The sequence below is a fragment of the Papio anubis genome, chromosome 1, assembly GCF_008728515.1.
Source record: "Papio anubis isolate 15944 chromosome 1, Panubis1.0, whole genome shotgun sequence".
Taxonomy (NCBI): domain Eukaryota; kingdom Metazoa; phylum Chordata; class Mammalia; order Primates; family Cercopithecidae; genus Papio; species Papio anubis.
In genome coordinates, this window is record NC_044976.1 from 50,899,000 (window position 1) to 50,918,056 (window position 19,057).

Sequence of the window (19,057 nt, forward strand, 5' to 3'; positions counted from 1 at the left end):
CCCACCACTGCACTCCAGCCTGGGCGAAAGAGCAACGATAACAGCAGCAACAATAACAAGAGCCTTCCTATTAGAAAAAGGAAGCTTTATGAAATGAAAATCTGACCAAGTTTCTCCCCTACTAAAACTCTTCCACTAACACATTAATAAAATTAATCATTTTACTGAGCAGCTACCATAAAGCAGGCACTACAATGAACTAGGGAAACAGAGGTCCCTGTCCTCATCTAGTTTACACATTTAGCAAAAGAACAAGAAAACTAAATTCAATGTCGTAACAAGTGTTATAATAGGAGAAGCATAAGGTATTATTGGTATTGTTTTGTTTTCTGGGTCATAAAAATTTATCACTAAACTCAAATATAAGATTTCTTAACTCAGAAATTCTTAACTAGGATGATATGCCAACTCCTATGCCTGGGGTTGAAAACCACTGCATTGAGAAATTTTACTGCTGAGAAACTGACTAGTCAGTTGCACATGGGAATAGAGCACATAGAGGAAAAAAAGACTGAGAGCCACCCTACTCTGATAGGTATCAATTCAACCTATATAATACTGAAAGTTTCTTTTTTTAAAAGCTCAGATAAACAAAATTGAGACAATATATTTCACAAATCTGATATAAGTATGTTTCACTTTAATTATCATGAGCATTACTACAAAGCAGATCATTAATTTCTTCATAAATACCTTAGCAAACACTTTCATAGTATATCCCAAATACTGCACTCTAGGATCAATAGCTGCATAAGTAGCTAGCATTCTTGTGTTATGTTGAGCCTGAAAAATAATTACATATTTGAAAGCATTTCAAATTTCTTAAACTTAAACTACAAATCAGATTTTAAAATGTAATACACTCCAAATACAGAATATATAAATGTAAAATGTAAAATACCTATTAGTGAATCAAACAAAAACTGACCTTCAATCTGAAGGAAGTATCAAGATAACTAGTAAAATACTTTTTCCTTATACTGTTCACATTTGAAAGTTTTAAACATAAAGGTAGAGTCAGTAATCTGTAAACTTTTAAAATGAAAAGTATATACATGGCCCATAAAGATAAACTTACCAATGTATTATATAAACTGATATCGCCTTCTAACCCACTTCGTCTGTGTTCAAATTTTACTATAGGCACTTTGGCAGTAGTTATAGGCAAAATGTTTCTTAAACCTAATTTAAAAATAAAAAAGACTTCAGTAGGTTAAATAATTTTCATATACGCTAAAAAAAAATTCTTTTGTTTTAAAGATTTAAAATTCATACCTGGATGTCTCTTAAGAATTTTTGCCAAATTTTCAATTATTTCCTTACAATTTAATTTCTAAAAAACAAACCAAATAAATAATAGTTTGACTCAATTTCATCTTGTGCAAATTCTACTTTAATCTAGGCATTTAATAGTAGCACTTAAAATTTCCAGCCATAAAGTCCTATAATAACATTGCTACTCCAAGTAAGTGATTCATAGACCTACAGTATCAGCATAATCTGGAAACTTCATAAAAATGCAGAATCTGAGGACTCTCCCCAGTCTACTAAATCATAATCTGCATTTTAACAGAATCTCAAGGTAATTCACATGCAGATTAAAGTTTGAGAAGCACAAAGACAGGAGAAGAATACGGTTTTCAAAAAGTGAATAAACAACTACAGGTGAGTTTGGCAAGGGCAAAACAATATAGCAATAAAGGACATAGGCTCTGAATTGAGACAAACTTGGATTCAAAGCTTAAACTAAGTATTGATTAGCTGTGTGACTGACCAAATGTTTAACCTCTCTGAGCATCACATTACTACTCTATAAAATCAAGACAATCACAAACTCCTGTCCTGCAAAGCTGTTGGGAGGATTACATGAGATTATGTATGTAAAGCACTCAGCAGAATGCCTGGCACAAAATAAGCCTTTAAATCTGTGAGTTATTTATTATTATTATTATGTTGATGTGGAAAAGAAAGATACTCCTATTATCACCAGCACCTATTTCTCCATGGAAATTCTTACCTCTGTAAATGTAAATGTGTTACTGTTGTAAAAACCAGAGACAGCAGATTTGGTATTGTAATGATAATCATAATACATAATGATTATGGCATTAAAAATTAACTGGAAATAGCTGAAGGGTATAAACATCAATCCCAAGAGTTATAAAGTAACTTCCATTTTTCCAACATGTTCTTTTTAGCTACATGAGAGCAGGAGCCATTGCAGCTAAACCAAAGGATTTCAAAGACACCATTAGTTACTAATTCACATATGATAAAATTAACAAAGGAGGTAATTTTTCTCTTTATTATTCAAGAATACAATTATGCTAAATCTTAAAAGTTTCAATTATGGCTCATCTGAAAGAAAATGATTTATTATTTTCATTGTTTCAACTTCCCAGTAGGAATGGCACATATTGTATATAATATACAAACCCTTAGTGATTAGAAGTTTAATTAATAAGTTTTACATAGAAGATATCTAAACTCTAACCTCTTTCCTGGGTAAAAAAATCATTTCCTATTCCCTCAATTTTACTCTTCAGAATGGAGAAGGGCAGCCACTTTCCAAGTAGGTGGCTCTAAGCAGAATTTAGTAAAGGAGAACAAATAAAATACTTGCAACTTTTCAGTTTCTTTATAAAACAAGGTATGAAGACACCAGAAGCAACCTCTTATGGCCAGAAATAAGTCATCACTGCCATCTTTACTCCGGGTTTAACAATTTCAAAACCACCTTTCGAAAGAATGATTTTAGAAAAGCACACTATTCTGCTGAATTCTTTTATAATGTAACAGAGGCGATACTGACACCACTACAGATGCCAGAAGCTGGGCCTCACCCCAATCTTGCAAGCAGTCCCTCATTTTAAAACATAAATACCAATAGCTAGGCTGGTAAAGGACTGAACATCTGCAAGGATACCCTCCTTTGCTAGTTGCCGTTGAGAAGGCCTGGGACACTTCTTCCCTGTCCAATCAGTCCTTTTCTTCCCTGGAGCTTGGACAATCTCCTTCCCACTATTAAGGCCTGGTATACAAAAAAGGAAAGCGTAAGTACCCACTCTCACTGCTGAAATTGCACTTGGGGAAGGTCTGCTCCTGGCATCTCACGGTGGAACTCAGAAAGCTATCAGTTTCAGAAAGCAGTGGTTAGGTTCTACAGTACTATTAGTACTATATTTCAGCTACATTATGGGTTAAAAAAATTACAGAGAGGCAGTGAGATACAACGGAAAGAGCATGAACTCTGGAGTCAGACAGACCTGGGTTACGAATCCCGGCTCCAAGAATTACTAGCTGTGTGAACTTGGACAAGTCAGTTTATCTTTCAAAGCCTCAGTTTCCTCATCTGTAAAATGGGGGAAATAATACCTACCTCGAAGGTGGTTGTAAGAATGAAATGAGATAATGTATGTAAAAGTGTATACTGGGAACTCAATAAATGTTAGTTCTCCTCCCCGCCCAAAATGAGTTTCTAAAAGCTATCTTGGCATTTTATTTATTTATTTATTATTTTTTTGAGACGGAGTCTCACTCTATCGCCAGGCTGGAGTGCAGTGGTGCAACCTCAGCTCACTGCAACCTCTGCCTCCCGGGTTCAAGTGATTCTCCTGCCTCAGCCTCCGAGTAGCTGGGACTACAGGCGTGTGCCACCATGCCCAGCTAATTTTTTTATTTTTCATAGAGACGGGGTTTCACCATGTTGGCCAAGAGTTTCTCGATCTCTTGACCTCATGATCTGCCCGCCTCGGCCTCCCAAAGTGCTGGGATTATAGGCGTGAGCCACTGTGCCCAGCCCTTAGCATATCATTTATAACATTGCTTCTATGGAAAAAATTTTATGTGAGTGGCCAAAAATTATAACTAACTTTTAGAACAAAACCAATTATAAATTAGATGACCACCTGTATTTACTACCTGTAGTAATACAAAGACGTCATCTAATGAAAGAGATATGAGAAGACAAAGTATGAAAGATCAATGTTCACTACGAAACTGAAGCATCAGCTTCTCATTGGTTCTAGCGAAAAAATTCCAACTTTGTGGTATATTAACTTTTTCCGAAAATTCATTACAAATCACTTATAACTCTCAGTCACGTGGTTTTTGTATCATAAAATTACTGAAACACTTTTAAGATTTCAATGTCTTCTAAATTGAAAATGCTATTGTTTTCATATTTCAAACATTTATTTTGCTAATATATTTATACAAAGAGTGATACCACATTTTTATCACTATCACGTACAAAAATAAAAATAGAATCGTCATTGGGAGAAAATAAACTTACGTAACGCTTTCCAAACACTCTTACCTCTGCATTTTCATGGCCTTCCAGGGTCATACAAATATCCAGATCACTATCACGAAATCCAAATCCATTCTTAGAAGAGCCAAATAAGCACAATCTTGCCTTTTCTAAGCAAAGGAAAACAAAGTCCAAAGTCTTATTATTAGCAGAGAGGAGGAGTCTTCTATTATCTACTAATGACCTCATACAACATACTCTCGTCGTTTTCTATGATTTAAGTTACTGATCACTGGAAGAAATACTGAGAAATTCCAAAATATCTTGAGCTCAAGCTTTTGTCCAAGTTCCCATACCCATGTACCCAACTGCTTTTTCCAATTTTCCACAGACATCATAAATTCAACATCTGAACTATCAACTTCACCCCAAATCTATTATTATTTCTATTATCACTGTTCTTAGCAAATAGTATCATCATGCACCCAGTTGCCCACACCAGAAATACAGGAGCAATACTTAGTATCTCTCTCTCAGTGTCCACGTCCAAACAATCATTGAGACTTTTAGCTTTTTCTGACTTACGTAATAAATCCATCTGCTTTTATACATTCTCAACATCACTACCAATAGTTAAGATCAGTATTTGAGGACTGCCCTCTTAAAGATAAATTAGTTCTTTCAAAGCACAATTCATGTAGGTTTACAAACATCACCTTAGTATATGATTCTCTTCCAAAAATGAGTAATTATAGTCCACTTGATATAAATTATGATAGGGTTACCCTTCAGACTCAGTGTCATCTAATAACAGCTACCATTTCAAATAAGCTATGGTTTAACAGAGTTGGATTTTTCTTCCTATTACTTTTTTTTTTTTAGAGACAGGGTCTTGCTATGTTGCCCAGGCTATAGCACGCTGGCTATTCTTAACAGGCACAATCATTATACACTACAGCCTCGAACCCCTCGCCTCAAGCAATACTCCCACCTCAACCTCCCAAGTGGCTGGGATAACACGTGTGTGCCACTGGGCCTGGCTCTTCCTATTAATTCTAAAGTAGACTACACATTTAGATAGGACATTTATACTTTCAAAACTTCATACCCCCATCCAGTTCTGATGCTCTACTTGAAATTTCAATGATAGCTGAGTGGCAAAAAAAGAAACTATACTCATCAACAAATAAAAATGAGCATGAGTTTTATATAATAGAAACTTAGATTTGGTCAATACTTTATATACTCCTATAATCCCAGTGTTTCAGGAAGCCAAGGTAGGAGGATCATTTGCGGTCAGGAGTTTGAGACCAGCCTGGGCAACATGGTGAGACTTTGTCTTTACAAAAAAATTTTAAAATGAAAAAGAAGGCAGGCTGCAGTGGCTCATGCCTGTAATCCTAGAATTCTGGGAAGCTGAGGTAGGTGGATCACTTGAGTTCAGGAGTTTGAGACCTGCTTGGAAAACATGGTAAGACTCCATCTCTACAAAAAATAATCTGCTGGGTGTGGTGGCATGTACCTGTGGTCCCAGCTACTCAGGAGACTAAGGTAGGAGGATCGCTTGAACCTCAGAGGTCAAGGCTGAACCCTAACGACATGATCGCACCACTGCAGTTGAGCCCGGGTGACAGAGCAATATCCTATTTCATATATATATGTATGCATTCTTTTTTTTCTTTTTGAGATGAAGTTTCGCTCTTGTTGCCCAGGCTGAAGTGCAAAGGCATGATCTTGGCTCACTGCAACCTCTGCCTCCCAGGTTCAAGTGATTCTCCTGCCTTGGCGGAGTAGCTGGGACTACAGTCATGTACCACCACACCCAGCAAATTTTTGTATTTTTAGTAGAGACGGGTTTCACCATGTTGGCCAGGCTCGTTTGAAACTCCTGACCTCAGGTGATCCACCTGCCTCAGCCTCCCAAAGTGCTGGGATTATAGGCGTAAGCCACTGCACCTGGCCAAAAAAAATTTTTTAAATAAAAAGTAAATTAGCCAAGCACGGTGGCACACACCTGTAGTCCTAACGACTTGGGAGGCTAAGGCAGGAGGATTGCTTGAGCCCGGCAGTTTGAGGCTGCAGTGAGCTATGATCATGCCACTGCACTCCAGTCTGGACAACAGAGTGAGACCCTGTCTCTAAAAAACAATAATGATAATATAATTTTTTAATTAAAAAATACTTTGTTTTCAAATACTTTTAAATGCAATATATAGCACATAACAGGTTATCTTGTAAAAGTACAAATTCATTCTGATTGTAAGTCAACTTTTATCCTTTTCTAAAATATTTAGTCACAAAAATCTTGATTCTTCATCCCCATGCCCAAAACTTACTCTTTCTGCTCTCTCTGCCTCTGTTATATAGGACCACCCACTGTTACTGTTATAGCAAAAACCTTGAAACCATCCTTGATTTCTTTCTTTCTCTCATGCCTCACATTTTCCATCAGCAAATCCTGTTGGTTCTACCATCAAAATATATCCCAAATCTGACCACTTCTCATCTACTCTGGACTCACACAGCAGCCTCCTAAATGTTCTACTTGCTTCTAGTCTTATAGCCCAGCAACCCATTCTCTCAGATCATGTCATTAATTAACTAAAAATCCTCTAAAAGATTCTCATTAGGTACTCAAAATAAAATCCAAAGTCTTTCTACCAACCTCCATAAGGCACTAATGACTTAATTCCTAGACCACCTCTCTGACCTCTTCTATACATTACAATCTACCTTTAGTACTCCACTCCAGCCACACTTACTTCCTGGCTACTCCTCAAATACGCCAGACATAATCTAGTCTTGTTCCATCAACAATGTTTTCTCCTTGGATATTTATATAACTTGCTCCTTCATGTTATTCAGGATTCTGCTCAAATGCTACCTTATGAGAGAGGCCTATCATAACACCCCATCACTTCTTTTATCTCCTACACATTTAACAGCATGTATTATTTGCTGATATAATATTATATATTTATTAGTCAACTGTTTGTCTCCCCATTTGAAACATAAGCTTCATGAGGTTTCATCTCTTTTATTAGAATTGTATTCCCAGCAACTAGAATAGTACTTAACACATAACATTCAATAAATATTTTTAAATAAATGAAACTCAAGACATGACTACAGCAAAAATGCAATAAATTTTTTAACCTATGACATACCATCATATTCTTTTTGAATAAACTTTTCCAAGCCAATTAAAATTTGCTCCCTGTTGTGTTGTTCAGAACAAGGTGGTGATAACTCATCTAGGTTTACAAAAAGAAGAAAAAAGGAAAAAGAAAAGTAAGGAAAATGGAATCTGAACACATGTTCAAGTTTTTACCCTAAAAATTTTACTTACAGTTTGTTCATTATTTGTTGACTTCTCTGACTTTAAAACCAGAAATGTTACTGGGGAAGGGTCTGGGAGATAGAAGGAAAAAAACTGTTTTTCTGTTTTAGCAACCCAAGGGAAGAAATGAAACAGAAAAATAATTTTTAAGATATATATATATATGAACATTTCACATGATCATTTTCCGTATATCTACAAACCTATTTACTTCTTCACTCTCCCCCATATCCATGCTTATTTTCCCATCTGTTAAGATCTGTATTCATATTGCTACACTAGGCATCTGGCCCATTCAAATTTAACAGTTCCCTCAAATGCCTGGTCAAAATTTCTATCTTCCCTATAAACTGTTCTGCCTAACCACAGCCTTCAATGCTCTCTCCTTAGTTTCACTTCTTTAGTTCTTCAAACTGTGTGCCACAGTCTAGTACCTGATTTATTTTGTTCTTTTGGTTTTCTATTTATTTCATTTATATTCATCTTATTTTTCCAAGTAAGTCCATATATTTCTTGAGAACAAAGTCTTTTTTTCCCTATCTCTTCCAGATTTATTCCCAAAAGTTAATACAGTAACAGGAACAAAGCAGTAATTTATTAAGAATTTGTTATAATGAATTAAACTAACATTCAGCTTTTTAAAAATAAATGCAGTTATCAGTGCTTACAGAAGAAGGGGAGTTAAATAAATGAAATTCATGTAATTTGTTAATTTGTTTTTAGGGCAGTGAAACTATTCTGTATGACACTCTAATGGTGGATACACGACACAGTGCACTTGTCAAAACCCACAGAATTTTGCAGCACACAGAGTCAGCCTTAATGTATGCAATTTTAAAAAAATCATCTAGGAGGTTGGGGATCTCAGGATGTAATGCAGACTGTGACAAAATAATCTAACTGTATTATAAATGTACGAAACAACTTCACATGAGGGAGTGGGGGGAAAGGTGCTGACCTAAGTAAATTTGAAAATGAGTGGAATCAATAAGACTAAGAAACGACACATAAGCACTGTACTCTAATAAAGTTGTTTCCCACAGGGGTATTGATTAACAGTTCCGATACTGCTATATATATGTACTAAAATGGAACAACTTTAAAAATGAATAATAGATGGTAGGAAACAGGTTTCTCACTGCTGGAGTGGGAGTTTACATATACGCGTGGCTAAAACGAGCCATGTGGTAATGGGTTAGAGATGCATATACCATTACGAAATCATGTTTGGTTTAATACAGATAAGATGGCTACATATAGGCTGTGCGTGGTGGCTCACGCCTGTAATCCCAGCACTCTGGGAAGCCGAGGAGGGTGGACCACGAGGTCAGGCGATAAAACCATCCTGTCTAACACCGTGAAACCCCATCTCTACTAAAAATACAAAAAATTAGCCGGGTGTGGTGGCGGATGCCTGTAGTACCAGCTACTCGGGAGGCTGAGGCAGGAGAATGGTGTGAACCCGGCAGGCAGAGTTTGCAGTGAGCTGAGATCGCACCACTGCACTCCAGCCTGGGCGACAGGGTGAGACTCTGTCTCAAAAAAAAAAAGACGGCTACATACAGAAATATTTATAGTAAGTTTATACACATAGGTTAGTATACACACACACATTTTCTTGCTCTGAGATGGCCTCGAAGCAACAACAGCCCAGTAACAGCAAGCACACCTAGTGTTTAGGTCTTAGTTTCTAATATCATTCTCCAATAAAAGGAACCACTGCTCCTTGGACAAATGCCTAATTCTAGGAGTAGGGCACAAAATATACATGAAGTGCCAGGAGCATCTTATAGTGCCAGAAAATATGAAAGTGTTAAAACCCAAACAAACAAAAAAACCACACACTGATGGATATATATAAAAGGGACCAGGAAGACAAGTAAAACAGCTCCCAATGGCCAAAGCTGGAATAATCTGAACAAAAGAAAATTATATTCCATTATAACCCAAAGTATCAAATATCTATGAGCCCACATTGAGATAACTGAGTAAATAAGTAAAAATAAATGTAAATTGTATCTTAATAAAGCTGCTAAAAAAACATGTGCCATGACCCAGCTATTCTAAGTATTTAGCCAAGATAAATGAAAGCGTATGTCCATACCCAGACCCACAGAGCCAAAATTTTGAAATGAGACAAATATTTATCAACAGGTGAATGGATAAACAAATTGTGGTATAGCCATACAATGGAACACTACTCAGATACAAGAAGAAATTAACCACTGATACACAACATAAATGAATCTCAAAGTAATTATACTGAGCAAAAAAAGCTAGACAAAAAAAGAATACATTCTGTATAATTCCACTTATACAGAACTCTAGAAAATGCAAACTATCTATAGTGACAAAAGCAGAAAAGTAGTTGCCTGGTGGGAAGTGGAAATGAGGAAGAAGGGAGAGATTACAATGAAGCACTAAATGTTATAACCAGAAATTTTATCTTACCTGGACACAGGAAGTAATTCATAAATGTCTGCTGAGTAAAGGTGACTACCAGGTACTCTGTAAACGTTTCCTGAATAAAGGCATGCAAGGCTTTCCCAAAAATATCTTTATAGCCTTATCTCTCTCTATTGCCTTTCTTATACCCTACCAAATCAAAGGCAATTATTCCCCCAAACAAACTATGCACTTTATGCTTTTTTTTTTTTGAGACGGAGTCTCACTCTGTTGCCCAGGCTGGAGTACTGTGGCACAATCTTGGCTCACCACAACCTCTGCCTCCCAGGTTCAAGCGATTCTCCTACCTCAGATTCCCGAGTAACTGGGACTACAGGCACCCGCCACCATGCCCGGCTAATTTTTATGTTTTTAGTAGAGACAGGGTTTCACCATGTTGGCCAGGCTGGTCTCGAACTCCTGATCTCATGATCCACTTGCCTCGGCCTCCCAAAGTGCTGGGATTACAGGTGTGGGCCACTGTGCCCAGTCACTCTATGCTTTTATGAATAATCTCTGACGTTTAAAAATGTAACTCAATCCATCTCAAATACCACATCATTAATCCTGATTCCTCTAATCCACCCCAGAAAAAATTGTGTTTACACGGTGTTTCGTTTACCACTACTATAGCACGTAACACATTCTATCTTCAATTATGGTAATTTACATAAATGCCATATTAATCCATCTAGAGCAGTTTTATCCAAGAATGTTGCAATGATGAAAATGTTCTCTATCAATGCTATCCAGTGCAGCAGCCACTAGCCACATATAGCTACTGAGTACTTGAGATATGTCTAGTATAAAACTGAAGAACTTGGTTTTAACTTAATTTTAATTGATTTAAATTTAAAAGCCACATAGGCTAGAAGCTACCAAGTTAGACAGTTCATATCCATATTCTAAGTTCCTTAAAAGCAATATATATGGACTCTCAATTTCCCTTGGCATTTACCACGATGCCCTGCACATAGTAGTCATTTAGTATATATGTGTGCTTGGGTATCTATTCAAACACCTCCAGCAAAACAAAATGTAAACAAACTTTTTAAATCAGAAAATTAATATTTAATATCTAAGAAGGAATCTAGTCCCAATAGCTGTAGTAATGAAAGACTTACCAAAACATCTTTTACATACTAAATCGAGTATTTCCCGAAATCGGTTTGTCATCGGTGGTAGAGGTTTTAGATCAATTTTCCTAAAATCCTCTGGGCAATCATTCTTTGAATGGCCATCCTTTTTGCAGATGCTGCATACTATCGTTGGTGGCTACACGAAGATAAAAAGAAATCTAATTTAATAAACTTTTGAGGGACTTCATCACTTATGAAGTCAATTCAAAAAGAATCTTTTATGTAACTCAGTTTTGATAACCTGTGCTTCCAGGAGGTAATTTTTTTAAAAAACATGTTGTTAAAACGCAGTATTAGCTACAAAAAACTTTTTTGAGTCAACCACTTTTTCTTCCCCAGTAGAATTATATCAAGGATTAAATTTACCTGAAAATAAAAGATACAGAAAATGCCAGAAGATGCAGAAGGTATGAGTTCATTCAAACAGCTCCCAAAGGAAAATATATGCATTATATTTTTAACTTACTGAGATCTAACAAAATAGGTTATAAAGAAATTTTAAGGTGCACCTTTCATTTCACTCCAAACATTTTCTATTTTCTGAACCAATCACAGAACCCTCCACTTAGTTGGTTCAATTTATTACATTAGTTGCTCAAGAGACCAAACCACAGACTGAACACTAAAAATAAATTAGCTTCATACGAAGACTAACTTATTCAACAGCCACACAAAATGAACTCCAAACCCTCATAACCATTTTAATGTATTTCAATGGACACCAAACAGGTGGTTAAAACACAAAAATTTATGCCAACTCGATGAAACAAACACATATGTTTAAGAAACACCAATACTCTTTTCTTTATTGTAATATGCCTAGATCCTAAAGTGTCTTTCTCCAGTGTTAGCCTGGTCATAAATTCTGATACAAATTATATAAGGAAATCTCTCTTTGTAAGAATAATGCACTGTGGGCTAATTAACAGTACTACAAGAATCTCTACCAGCTTTTCAAAGCTTTTTCTTTAAAAAATGACATATTTAGGCAGGAAACTCTTTAAATAGTAAAAATGAAAACTGGAGAAACAGTACTTACCCTAAGTTTCCAGGAAAAAAAGTATAAAGGATAAGACAGGTAAACAGAAGTTATATAATTAAGTTTTCTAAAAACCTGCAATTTATTTGATGCTTTCAATAGTCCATATGCTCTAAATACTGCAACCAAGATAAAATGCAACAGATGTATATTTATATAGACTGAAGAAATACTGCTTATCCGGAGGGGGAAATGGGGAGGTGCTGGTCAAAGGGTACAAAGTTTCATTTATGCAAAATAAGTAAGTTCTGGAGATCTGCACAAAGTAGGGCCTAAGATTAATAATACTGTATTATATTCTTAAATTTGCTAATAAGGTACCTCTTAAGTTCTCTAACTACAAAAGGAAAAAAAGAGGAGGGTACTTTTGGAGCTGATGGATGGAGAGGTTTTCTGTGGCATTGACAGTGATAATAATATATATATACTTAAGTTCAAACACATCCAGTTGTAGACATTAAATATCTATAGCTTTTTAAATGCCAGTCATACCTTAATAAAGCAGATTTTTAAAAAATAGGCAATACTATTTAATAATTAGGTTAAACACCTTCAAGCTTGTCAATAATTACTGATAAAACAATAAGCCTGGATAAGTCTAGATGACTTTCCTTTTTTTTTTTTTAATATTCTACTTGGCTTATGCATGATCTGTATAATCATTTTTTCACATGGATAATGATAATGATATTTCAATTCTGTGCAATGCACTTGAAGTAATGTGACTCGGTTAAAACTTTATTTTATTTGCAAAGCAGTTATCGCTTACTTCCTGTTCAATAGGTTTTTTCCTATGATTTTAAATGATTTCCTTTATGAGTTAAAGTTCAGACTATCTGGCCAGCTGGAGTAGCTCACATCTATAATCCCAGCACTTTGGGAGGCCAAGGCAGGCGAACCGCTTTAGCTCACGAGTTCAAGAACAGCCTGGGCAATATGGCGAAACCCCGTCTCTACAAAAAAATACAAAAATTAGCCAGACATGGTGGTGTGTGCCTGTAGTCCCAGCTACTCAGGAGGCTGAGGTGGGAGAATGGCTTGAGCCCGGGAGGCGGATTGCACCACTGCATTTCAGCCTGGGCGACAGAGCCAGATCTTGTCTCAAAATAATAATAAGTTCATACTATCTTACTTCAAAAGTAGGAAAGTTTGGATTCCTGTAATTCATACAGGATAAGCTGAAATCCAGAGGCTCAGTAGCAGAAACAGAAACTGGATTCTTCATTTTTTTGACTACTAATCTTAGTTTCCCTCAACTACTATTAGTATGCCTATATTTCCCCCGTCTAAAAATATCTCCCCAGCACTTTGGGAGGCCGAGACAGGCAGATCACGAGGTCAGGAGATCGAGACCATCCTGGCGAACATGGTGAAACCCCGTCTCTACTAAAAAATACAAAAAACTAGCCGGGCGAGGTGGTGGGCGCCTGTAGTACCAGCTACTCGGGAGGCTGAGGCAGGAGAATGGCGTAAACCCGGGAGGCGGAGCTTGCAGTGAGCTGAGATCCGGCCACTGCACTCCAGCCTGGGCGACAGAGCGACACTCCGTCTCAAAAAAAAAAAAAATATATATATATATATATATATATATATATAAAATATCTTTAAAGTAGAATACTTTTAGAATTTACAAATCTTGTATTTTTGGGGGAAGAAAAATTTTATGTATAAAAATAAGCTTGAATGTGGCTTTTGTTATGGAAAAAAGAAAAAATACAAAATAAGCAACATTTAAAATGCATGCTGCCTTTGCTAAGATTTTCATGAAATATCAGATGAATCCTTTCATATACGAGAAAGTAAAGGAAACAACTGGTAATACAATGCTGAAACCTTTTGAGGCTTTACATACAGTATTTAAAGGAAACTACAAGAAAAACACAACATGCAAAATACATACCAAAGTATCATTCCAAAACAACAGTCACCACTATATAAGCTATTTTTACATTTCTAATTCTAAAAAATATACATAGTCACACAACCACCACAAAATCTTATAGATCATTTACAAACTGTATCCTACCTTGCCAGAGGTTAAAATAAATTTATCAAACACATAATATAATTCCTGGGTGGGGAGGTTATCATCATCATTAAGGTCAGAAGCATCTTCTGTAGCTTTGCAGTTGCAAGAGGTAGCAGATGTGTCGGTGCACACACTCTGATGTGAACTCTCCGTTTCTAAATTTGACCTGCAGTCTGTTCCAGTAGATTTATCTGGGTCAGGGGACTTAGACAAATCAATGCAATTACATTGGCTGAGCTCTTTTTTTAAACAAGTTTCTGAAGGCGCTAAATCATCTTGTTTCTTAACTAATTTTGGCTCCAATTCACTGCTATTGCTGGTAGAAAGAGATGAAGAGTCCTGTCCGTGGTCAGCAAAATCTAGTTCATTTACCAACAAATTGTTGTTGTCAATAATACATTTCTGTGATGTACATTCCAATTCATATTTAACAGGTTGCTCTCTTTCTGCATTTATTTTTTCTGTAGTTTCCCCAAGCAGAATACAGCCATTATTTGCCATATTGTTAGACTTGACTGGTTTCTTATTGCTTATTTTCCCCTTCTCTCTTTTCTTGAAGTCCACTGTAGACTTATTTCCACCCTTCATCTGAGGACAGGCAAAATATCGATAAGCTGCCCTAAATCTCTCCACAACATATTCGTAAACCAGCTGGCTATTTAAGCTCCGTGCAACATTCCTCTTGACTGAAAATGGATCTAGCAAAAGAGAAAATGGTAAATAGTTAAGTCTCTACTACCAAACTACATTTTCAAGCTCATACAAGTAGATCTTAACTGATACATTGTCAGGAGAATACATTTTCCCAGGGGGTTTTTCTAAGCTAGAGTCCCAATGAAAGTTCCTGAAAATGGGAGGAAATACAATTGCAACATTTTTTTTCTTCCTTTCTCTCATAAAATAAAAAGCTAAAAGGAAAAATAAACAAGACTAATAATAAGGTAACTAATAACGGGATGGCTGAGAAGGCCAACTCAGTAATTAGTTTCAATGATGAAACTGTGGAAAAAGGAGTTATGCTGAAATACTTCCCTCTACCCTGTCACTGAATAAAAATTTTCAAGCTTCAGGACCTATTAGTGATTTTCATCTTGCTATAGTATTGGGTTTTTTTTTCTTTTAAGATGGAGTCTTGCTCTGTCCCCCAAGCTGGAGTACAGTGCTACGATCTCAGCTCACTGCAACCTCTGCCTCCCAGGTTAAAGCGATTCTCCTGACTCAGCCTCCCGAGTAGCTAGGACTACAGGCGCATGCTACCACGCCCAGCTAATTCTTGTATTTTTAGTAGAGATGGAGTTTCACCATGTTGGCCAGGCTGGTCTTGAACTCCTGATCTCAGGTGATCCGCCTGCTTCAGCCTCCCAAAGTGCTGGGATTACAGGCGTGAGCCACTGCGGCCGGCTCACAGTGTACTTTAATATAATATAGTTATATGCTCTTTGCAATTTAAACAAGTAAAACAAACCTAAAACTCTCAAGGCTTCAACATTGAAAAAAAAACTGATTTTAAGATTTAACTTTAGTGAGATCAAAAGTAAAAGAAAGTAGTAGGAAGAAAGAGCAAAAAAAGCAACAGACCTAAAAAAGTAAAATTTAAACCAACATGTAAACTTTTGTCCAGTCAAAAATAATTACCCTGCAAAGTCTTGAAATAACTGCATCCTTATTATTAATAACATGACAGATTTCTGAAAATATCTGTAAGTCTTAAATATAGAAAAGCCCCAGGAAAAAAGAAGAGTGCACCAAAAAGACAATACATATGCTCTCCACTACTGAAGATCTTTTGGTATTAAGAGGCCAGGCTTCAAACTGTTAAAGTTGAGGCATCTGTTACGTTCTGCTGCTATCTAAATTCATAGGCTTTAAAAAGATTTTTCTAGTTTCTTCCTCACTTTCCAAAGAAAATGAAAAAGGGGGGAAAATAAAGAAAAAAATAGAGATAAATTATGGCTAGAAGGCTTCAGAGCTCATTTATTTACTATATATAAGAGTACAAGATGTGTATAAATGTTTGCATGTATATTTCAGAATATTTCTGGGTTGAACTCACAGTAGAGAAGGCCAGCAGGAATGAGGGAATGGAATAATGTGTAGGTTGAACAGACTAAAATGGACATAAATTCAATTTCTTATCTACAAAAGGTAAGTGAAACGCTGTGAAATTTAATTTTTGATTAAGAATGGAGGAGCCACTCTATTGTTTTCTGTATCTCCAAAGATCTTAAAGGTCTTGGGATCTGATATGAAACTTTGTCAACATCAATTTTTATTTTTCTCCTTTAGCGAAGCCACATTTATCAGGTGAGGTACTTTAGAAGACAATGAAAACTTTCTCATAATCTTATGACACAAATTTATTCAAAAAGATCTTATAGTATTCCTAACATATTTTTCTGTATTTCTGCAAGTTTGCACAATTAAAAAATAAAGTTTTCAAAATTTAAAAAAATGCTAATTACTGACCTTAACCATATATAGCAGAAACCTTTAAATAAATACTAATTGTATAAAACTGTAACAGACTTGACAAAGAATCTAAATAAATAATGGAAGCCACACACAGTGGCTCAATGCCTATAATCCTAGCACTTTGGGAGGCCAATGCAGGAGGATCACTTGGGGCCAAGAGTTCCAGACTAGCCTGGGCAACACAGTGAGACCCCCATCTTCACAAAAAATAAAAAAATTAGCAGGGCATGGTAGCACAAGCCTATAGTCCTAGCTACTTAGGAGGCTGAGGATCCCTTCAGCCCAGGAGTTTGAGGTTACAATAAGCCATGATCCTATTACTGCACTCCCGCCTGGGGGACAGGGCAAGACCCTGTCTCTAAAATAATTAAAAATAAAGAATGACAATCTAGTGACATATATATAATGCTACAAAGCCAAAGGATTATTTATTAACACTGAATTAGATAATGAGTAGCACATAAAAAATATTCTCCAAGTGAAATACAACATATCATCTCACCTTCAATGGCTATTCGCCTTTTAGGCCAGTTTTTATTTTCTCTTGTTAAAATATCTCGTATCCGTACACATATGACATATTCCTCCAAAGCAAAATCCAGTGTGTAAAATTTCAGCAGCTCTAACCATAACTGTCCCAAGGATACCCGATTTGGTGTTTCCAATGTTAAAGGAGACTGGAAAAGAAAAAATACTTTTCATTTAAGCTTAACAAAACTATAAAATCAACAAATTTTCAGTTAGAGAAGACCTTGGAGATCACGTTTTCAAAAACTGAGGCATGAAGGAACAATCTGCCAAAAAGCAGTCAGTTTGAAGCAAAGCTGGGAACAAAGTCCCAGTTTACTGACTCCTAGAAATTCTGCATTCTTTCCACTGAACCAGTGACTCTCAACCTTGGCTGCACATTAGAATCATATGGGGAGCAGTAAAATACACTAATACCTGAATTCTGCACCACCCTCACCTTCTACACCCCTCCCAAGATTCTGATTTAACTGACTAGGCTATCAGCCCAGGCAATGGCATTTTTAAAGCTCCCTAAAGTAATTTTCATATGCAGCCAAAGCTGCAAACCACTGCATAACTACTACAACTCCTTTTTCCAATAATTACTTTTAAAATATAAGTAAATGCCCCGGCTTTCAAAAAAACTAATTTCTTCATTCAGCAAACATTTCTTTAGAACCTCCTATGTCCCTGACATTGTTGGGAACATCATAAAATAATGAAAGCTCACACTTATACATAAGGTTTACCATGTACCATTCACTCTTCTAAAAGCTGCACATATGTTAACAATTAATTCTAACTATTCCATGAAATGGATACTATAGGGCAAGGATTTGACTCAAGACCGCCTGGCTACTGGGTCCATGCGGTGAATCACTATACTATACTGCCACTTAAATAAGGTCCTACTTCATAGACTATTAGGAGGGGAGAGACAATTTAACAATTATATAGTAAAGACTACATGCTAAGATGGGCCTCTAAATCAAGGGAATCATAACAGAAGAGGTAACACCTGAATTCCAAAGAATTAGATGAAACCTGGCTAAAAGCAACCACTAGGCAGCATAAACACATGAAATAATCATTCTCACATTCAATTCTACAACTATTCATTGAGTGCCTACTATGTGCAAGGCAGTGTTCTAGGCACTTGGGATATGTCTTTGGGGGAAAAAAACCCAAAGATTCTCGCCTTCATGGAGCTTACTTTCTATGGAAAGACAACAAACATATTTAATAAGTAAATTACATAGTAACTTAAAAGCTAAGTACTACAGAAAAAAGAGAGTTGAGTACGCTAAAAAGGATGGGAGTGTGGAAGCAGGAGAAGGTTACAGTGTTTAATAGAGTAGTCAGGATAAGACTTATTGAGAAGGTATGTTTTAAGAAGAGGGAAAAGTGCTAAAGGAATGGGAAACAGGGGAAACAAACAAACAATGAGACCAGTTTTAAAAAGAAAACCAAGATAGAGTGACAGGAAGAGTAAAAGAAGAAAGCAAAGAGCCAGGAAGGGCTGTTTGGCTTGTTATCTAAATGAAATGAGGAACAACTCATTTGTTCCTCATTTGAGTGTGGGGAGAGGGAAGGGCATGATCTGACTTAAGTTTTAGAAGAACTGTTCTGATTGTTAAGAACAGACTATAAAAGGAAAGGGTAGACGCAGGAAAACCTGTTAGGAGGCTATAGTAGTATCCCAGGCCAGAGATGATGGTGGCTAGGACCAGGATGGTAACAGTGGAGGTAGTGAGAGGTAATCAAATTCTGGATATATATTGAAGTAGAGATGACAGGATTTCCTGACAGACTTGATATGGGGTATGAAAGA

At 36.4% G+C, this 19,057-nt stretch overlaps 1 protein-coding gene across 13 annotated transcripts in view; it reads right to left on the reverse strand.

Annotated features, from left to right (window-relative positions):
- Positions 1–19,057, reverse strand: part of TUT4 (terminal uridylyl transferase 4) — a 215,133-nt gene that overhangs the window by 36,376 nt on the left and 159,700 nt on the right. For 12 of the 13 annotated variants that reach the window (XM_031668776.1, XM_031668769.1, XM_031668797.1 and 9 more), the window contains 8 exons: positions 17,219–17,393; positions 14,242–14,942; positions 11,162–11,312; positions 7,420–7,506; positions 4,319–4,422; positions 1,276–1,333; positions 1,079–1,182; positions 694–783 (listed from right to left, as the gene is read on the reverse strand). In XM_031668776.1, coding sequence (XP_031524636.1) covers positions 694–783; positions 1,079–1,182; positions 1,276–1,333; positions 4,319–4,422; positions 7,420–7,506; positions 11,162–11,312; positions 14,242–14,942; positions 17,219–17,393 — 1,470 coding nt within the window. The remainder of the gene's footprint in view (positions 1–693; positions 784–1,078; positions 1,183–1,275; positions 1,334–4,318; positions 4,423–7,419; positions 7,507–11,161; positions 11,313–14,241; positions 14,943–17,218; positions 17,394–19,057) is intronic. The other variant, XM_031668792.1, reaches the window with a different exon arrangement.